Source organism: Atta cephalotes, assembly GCF_000143395.1.
Source record: "Atta cephalotes unplaced genomic scaffold scaffold00018, whole genome shotgun sequence".
Taxonomy (NCBI): Eukaryota; Metazoa; Arthropoda; class Insecta; order Hymenoptera; family Formicidae; genus Atta; species Atta cephalotes.
This window is the reverse complement of record NW_012130082.1, coordinates 4,661,314-4,668,278: the sequence shown is the minus strand read 5'-3', so window position 1 is coordinate 4,668,278 and position 6,965 is coordinate 4,661,314. Positions and strand designations below refer to the sequence as shown.

Below are 6,965 nucleotides of genomic sequence, written 5' to 3'. Positions count from 1 at the left end.
GGACCTCTAAAACAGTCTAATAAAGATGTCCACTAAGCATCCTAAAATATCTCTTTGATAAAGTGTGGACCACTTTTATATGTAAACGTTGCGAAATGCGATGTAAACTACTTTCATGACACACACTTTCTAGTATATTATTGTCAAATCTACACAGCACAAGCTCCAAATTAATTCCCAGGGAGTTAATTCGTTTTGCTGAGCTGTCGGGGAGCTCAAAATTCAATTAAATAATTGCTGTTCTAACTTCTTTGAAAAATTCAATTTCAATTTTTAGACAATTCTGAATTATTATATTACAATATAAATTATATCAAGGAGGGAAAGAATGAAAAGAATTATTATTTATGCAACGCGAAAAAAAGAGAAAAGAAATCGCGGAAATAGTGCGAGAAGAAAAGCGTGATAGTCGTATCAGATCAACTGTTCTTTACTTTTTGTAAAGTTCATTTTTCTCTTTTTTTCAACTTGAAGAAAAAAGAAGGAAAGATGAATCAAGAAGTTCAATTAAAAAGAATATTCTTATTACATCTCGATATTTCAATATCAATTCGAAATGTTTTAACAATTTTTGAACGAAAAAACGATTAATCGAAAGACGAAAATTAATCAAAATTGATGATTAAAGTCGATAACATAAATCTTTAATTTTATCGATCGTGGATAATAACACGATCTTTTTTTCGATTGTAGATAACGATGGACCACTGCTATAATGCCATACTTCAGGATATTCCGAGTTCAGCAAAGTTCAGATTTCAGACAGAGCGTTTGTATTCAATTCGAGAATGGTCAATGATTGTGAAGTAAAAGTCCGTTCGAATTGTATTTAGTTTTTGTATTCCAGTAACATATAACGTTTCTCAATAAGGCATCAAAATGATGATGGACTATTTTGTGACGAACAATTCCTTAGCACCCGCACCCATGGGGATACAAAGTACCGCGGGTGCTGTGCCCGTAAAGAATGATAAAGGTTAGTTTATGTTTGCCAAAATGAAAGATTTATTTAACATCCATTTCAGCGAATCTCACAAACGTTTTAAGATTAAAAAAACAGTGCATATCCCTTTCTATCAATACAGATTAACTTTTATTTTAGTTCAATTTACTCTTCATCTTTTTTTAATTATTAGATTTATTAAGAATTAAGAAAAAATGAAGTGTCATTGAAGCATGATTATAGTTTAATTACTTTATTAGTAGAAATAGACAATATTGATAGAATGTAATTAATTATTTATTCTTCAATATTAAAGAAAATTACAAAATATATAATTGACATTTTTGTTTATCAGTCCTGAATTCTGATACTTTCATGATTTACACATATGTTTTATTTTTATTTATTTTAATATCTATTACAAATCGTACATTTATTAAGAGATTTATAAATTATTTATGTTTCGCAGTTAGATTACAATCATCTATGCGCAATAGTGATTAACAAACAAGATATTTAGAATATATTTGAAGATACAGAAATACATAGAAATATAAATATATAGAAATATATAGAAGATATAGAAATATTTGGAGATACAGAACATGTCTATGAGAAGACACTGAGAAGATATTTGTTCTATTTTAAACATCTTTATTTTTATCTTATTTTAAGAATATTTAATTTATCTTTATTCTTATATATAACATTTATGATATTACTTAGGTTATGATATTACTTTTCTGTGCATATCAGCATTTCTAAAAAAACTGTTTATGTTTACAGGAGAGTTGTCTATGAAGAAGGTGAAGGTACATCGTTATGTTTCTGGTAAGCGGCCAGATTATGCAGCAGTAAGTTCAGATGAAGAATCAGAGGATGAGGATTTTCTCGAGAAGCGTGTGCAGAAGGGTTATGACGACGATATTGGCGCAGATATTACTTTGCATCCGCATATAAAAGGTAGGGATGAGGATGATCCACGTTTGCGAAGATTAACACGCCAACAAAAGGAAATACCAACTGAGGTACGCGCGGAGAGGCACAGACATATTCACGAGCCCGAGCTTATCGAGATCGAATTAGAGAGAACGCGAGAAAGGATCAAGTTGGAGAGTTCTGATTCATCTGAAGATGAAGAACTATCGGATTCGGAGATAGAAAAACGACGAGAGGCCTTGAAGCAGCGAGTATTGTCTAGGAAGGAAACGGAGGAGGAATTAATACAGGGAGAGGAAGAAGATAGATCAGGAGAAAGCTCAGAAGAGAGCTCGGAATATGAAGAGTATACAGATTCCGAGGAGGAGACTGGACCACGATTAAAACCTGTATTCGTTCGCAAAAAGGATAGAATCACGGTGATGGAAAAAGAGAAAGAGGCGATGCGGCAGAAACAAGCGGAAGCTGAGGCAAAAAAAGCAGCCGAGGAACGAAAAAGACAAACTCTGAGAATGGTGGAAGAGACGGTACGAAAAGAGACGCAGATGAGCAATAAAGGTAACACCGAGCAGGAAAGTAAGCTGAACGATGTTTGTACTGATGACGAGAATGATGAAGTAGAATACGAAGCTTGGAAGCTGCGCGAGCTTAAAAGGATCAAACGTGATCGCGAAGAGAGGGAGCAGCTTGAGAAAGAACGTCTAGAAATCGAGCGTATTCGTAATATGACTGAGGAGGAACGAAGGCAAGAGGCACGATTGAATCCTAAGATGATCACCAATAAAGCGGCCAAAGGAAAGTACAAATTCTTGCAGAAATATTATCATCGTGGCGCGTTCTACTTGGACAAGGACGATGCTATATTTAAGCGCGATTTCTCTGGCGCGACTTTAGAGGATCATTTCGACAAGACGATTTTACCAAAGGTCATGCAAGTGAAGAACTTTGGCCGCAGCGGAAGAACCAAATACACTCACTTGGTGGATCAGGACACGACGCAGTTTGATTCACCTTGGATATCAGAGACAGCTCAAAATCTCAAATTTCACAATAATCAAGCGGCGGGGATGAAGCAAATATTTGATCGACCTTCCTTGAAAAAGAGGAAACCTGAGAATTAAGTGTGTAAATACTATATACTGCATTTCCTTATCTTTTTATTTCACTTTTTTTTTAATATGATAATTACATAAACATTCAATTGTAACATCGAAATATTTTTTTTATGAATACATAAAATCTTTCAGTATGTATTTGACAAATGTATAATTATTGAAAAGATATTCTTAAGATACCTATATTAATATACAAAAACTGATTTGTATCACATTATTAACTATGTTCTGTTCTATATATATAATCGGCATGCATACAAACATATAAATCTTAGCTGTAGATATTGAAGATACATAACAAAGGAGGAAATGGAACTTTTTATACCCAAAGCTCTTGTGAGTATTGAATTCCACACCCAGAATTCGGAGTATTTAAAAATATATATTAATTTTTGACAAATTTAAAAAAATTTTGGAGTAATTTGACAAAAAACAATATTTGATTAAGGTATATATGTATAAATATATTTTGCACATATAACAAAAGATAAAATATTTATGTTTTGAAATTCCTCTCTCCTCCGTTTGAATGATTCCAACCCAGAAAAGTCAAGTCTTCGTATACAAAACTTCTATCTAATAGATTTTTATTTCGGAAATAACTGAACATATTTAGTATCTCTAAAAGACAGGATCTTACAGAGAAAATGGCGCGAAACATACATGTTTCGTATTTGAAATGTGTTTGATGTAAATGATGAGTTTCATCATACTTTGATAGGTATCGCCATGCTAATCAAAAAGGATATACGCGATAGCCACACTAGGAAGTACTGGATTATAATTAATATATCTCCATGTACATTTACGCACAGTCTTGCTTTCTTACAGTAATTTCGCAGCATCACTTTCTCATTTTTGTATTATATTCTTTTCATTGTACTTTATTTTTCTTTATTTATTTTAATGTAGATCTTTAGCCTTAGGCCTAATTTTTCATTATGTTGTTAACTTATGGTTAAGCTTAACCAGAAAATGAAAAATGGAACCTTAGATCCTAGAAATCCTAGAATAGAGATAAACGCTTTTTCTATCTATATTAAATTAAAAAATATGTAAAGCAGAGAAATTAAAATAAAATTGCTATGGACAATTCAAAAAATCATTGGAAATCTGAAATTTATTAGATATATTCTTATAATACAAATTTCATGCACTTATAACACATCAATTATCGATTGACACAAAAAGGAAAGTTTTTGAAGTTAAAAGCAGGAAAGAGATATTAATCACCATTTACGATTCATATCTATTTTTTTACATTTAAACATTATTTCTCTTTGAATAGTTTGATCCACTATAATTACGTTCGGTTTGGACGCTCACGCGTTTTAAGAACTTGTAATCATCATTCTGTCTTTCATGAGACGTAAAATAAGGATAGAAGTGCTGAAAGCGCTTCTTCGTTCTCTAACCGTCCAGATACACGAGTCAAGTCGAGTTACATTGTCGCGATAAGATATTGTATGTAATAATAAATAAACATTGTTGTTTACGAATTTGAATTTCCTCCAATACCTATATTTATTATATGTAGCAATCCGCTACATAATTGATCCAAACTGAACGCAATCTCCAATTGCAATAATAATAAAAATCCAGGCAAGACGGAATAGACATTGAAAATTGTGCACTAATATAATTAAAATTAATTTACATTATTATATAATACATTATTATACATTATTATATAATAGAAATACGAGTTTTCGATTGAGACGATTAAAATCGGTACATTCTTGAGATATTAAGATCTCTTACATGAGAAAAATCATTTGTATTATTTTCCAAATTTCAGACTCATATGTACATACACACGTGCAAAGCTAATTGATTCAAAGTTGGCTTTCACAATGCTTTTTTTCACAACTATATATATTTAAACTAATTTAAAATAAAATAAAAAATGAAGCTGAATATTAGATTAGAGCTATATTTATGCAAAGATATTTTGTTAATGCAAATATTACATAAAAATAAAAATCGCTATAAAGCATGTAAGCGCAAGAATATAAGCATATATAAATGTGTGCGCCCGCGCACAAATGTTCGATAATTACAACTACTATCACTTATAAGTATCCTCCAAGTCACATCACAGCATTTATAATTTAACATTTAGATTGGATCCTACATAGCATATTAGGCATTACATTACTTAAATTAATTAGATGTTTATATAGTTTAACTTTAAAGATATTAAAAGAGGTGGAATTATGTCTCAAGGAAGACCATTCCAAAGACAAAAAGAGGGGAAGTGGAGGATAGAAAAAGAGAAAATATATGAATCAAATCAATATAATATATAATATAGTTGATTCAATATTAAATAAATATAAATTTACAAAATAATTTTTGGGATTTCCCGTATTTATTTTTAAAAGATTTACATTTTATATTATATTTTCAAAAATTTAAATCTCTAAACAAATCTTTTTAAAAAAAAGAAAAAATATACGCCAAGTGTATAAAAAGATATCGAATATTACATTCTTCTTAATTAAAAATGGATTCGAAATAAATGCAATTAACCAATTTCGTATTCCTATTATTCGTAATATTCGATATCTTTATGTACTTGATGTATGTTTTTTAAAGTTAATAAAATTTTACATTCTTTCTTTACTAAATCAGAAAAACATATGTTCTTTTAATCATTTTCAGTGTTGAAAAACATAAAAAATTTTTAATATCTTAAGTTTAAGAGAATTTTTTTAATTAGCGCATGATTTTCTATTCCCTATTGCCCGGATTTTTATTATTATTGTTTTCAATTATAGGCAATTTATTATTTTTCGTTTTTTAAATTATGGTTACATTCCGAAATATACTAATCTTAGCTCGAGACACTTTAGCCGGTCTTTTGATGATATTAAAAATAGATAGATTACATTGAGAGTACAAATTAGTTCGATCCGTTTTTTTTGTGTTCAAAAATGCATTTATTTCAAGACAAAAAGAATGAACAGATCAATTAAACTATTGTCCATCGCTGTCTATTACTTTTTCCTATCTCTCAGGCAATTTTCGAATTCCATCTTGAAAAAATGACTCATCTTTGGAGGCGATCCAATTTTGGAGCCAATTTTCGATTTCTGCAAAAGAAGTGAATCGACTTGCTGCATCCTTCGGAACAATCAGTAATCAGAAGGAGCAATGTCCGGAGAATACGATGGGTGCGGTAAAACATCCCATTTGAATGTTTCCAAATATTTTTTTATTTACTTTAGCGACATGAGGCCAAGCATTGTCATGAAGAAGAATAACTTTATCATGTCTTTGCTCGTATTCCGGCCGTTTTTCTCGCAATGCTCAAACGAATTAATTGTAGCCGATACCGATCGCCCATAATGGAATCGCCAGCTCATAGTAAACAAGACCCTTTTGGTCCCACCAGATACAGAGCATGATCTTCGAATCATGAATATTCGGCTGTGGTGTTGATGTTGAGGTCGACGGCAATGATTGACCGGGCTTAGCGTAATATTTTTTCTTCTTGGGATTATTGTAGAATATCCACTTCTCATCTCCAGTCACAATCCGTTGCAAAAAACCTTTTCTCTGTTGTCTTTGAATCAGCTGTTCGCAAGTGAAAAATCGCCTTTCAATGTCTCTCGGTTTCAGTTCATAAGGCACCCAATTTCCTTGCTTTTGAATCATTCCCATGGCTGTCAATCGTATAGAAACGGCTTGTTGAGTTATCCTCAATGATTCTGCAAGTTCCTCTTGCGTTGACTCTGATTTTCTTTGAGTAATGCCTCTAATTCTTTGAATTTTTTTGGTTGTCCAGAGCGAGGCTTGAGATCTTCAACGCTGAAATCTCCATCCTTGAAACGTCAAAACCATTCCCTACATGATTTATCAGTTGGAGCAGTGTCATCATAAACTTCGACAAGCATTCGATGGGTTTCAGCCGTACTTTTCTTCCAATTAAAGCAGAAAATCAAAACCTCCCGCAAATGCTGCTT

General features: G+C 31.7%; 1 protein-coding gene across 1 annotated transcript; it reads left to right on the top strand.

Annotated features, from left to right (window-relative positions):
- Window positions 1-879: 879 nt before the first annotated feature.
- Window positions 880-3,003, top strand: LOC105618804 (microfibrillar-associated protein 1). The gene is made up of 2 exons (XM_012200335.1): window positions 880-976; window positions 1,730-3,003. Exons 1-2 carry the CDS (start codon window positions 880-882, stop codon window positions 3,001-3,003), a joined length of 1,371 nt encoding a protein of 456 aa, XP_012055725.1.
- Window positions 3,004-6,965: the final 3,962 nt, after the last annotated feature.

What these genes read in the sequence shown, in the direction of transcription:
- LOC105618804 (XM_012200335.1), top strand. Translation starts at nt 880, where the DNA reads ATGATGATGGACTATTTTGTGACGAACAATTCCTTAGCACCCGCACCC. An exon ending in GCCCGTAAAGAATGATAAAG is followed by an intron (nt 977 to 1,729) that starts GTTAGTTTATGT and finishes TTATGTTTACAG; the next exon opens with GAGAGTTGTCTATGAAGAAG.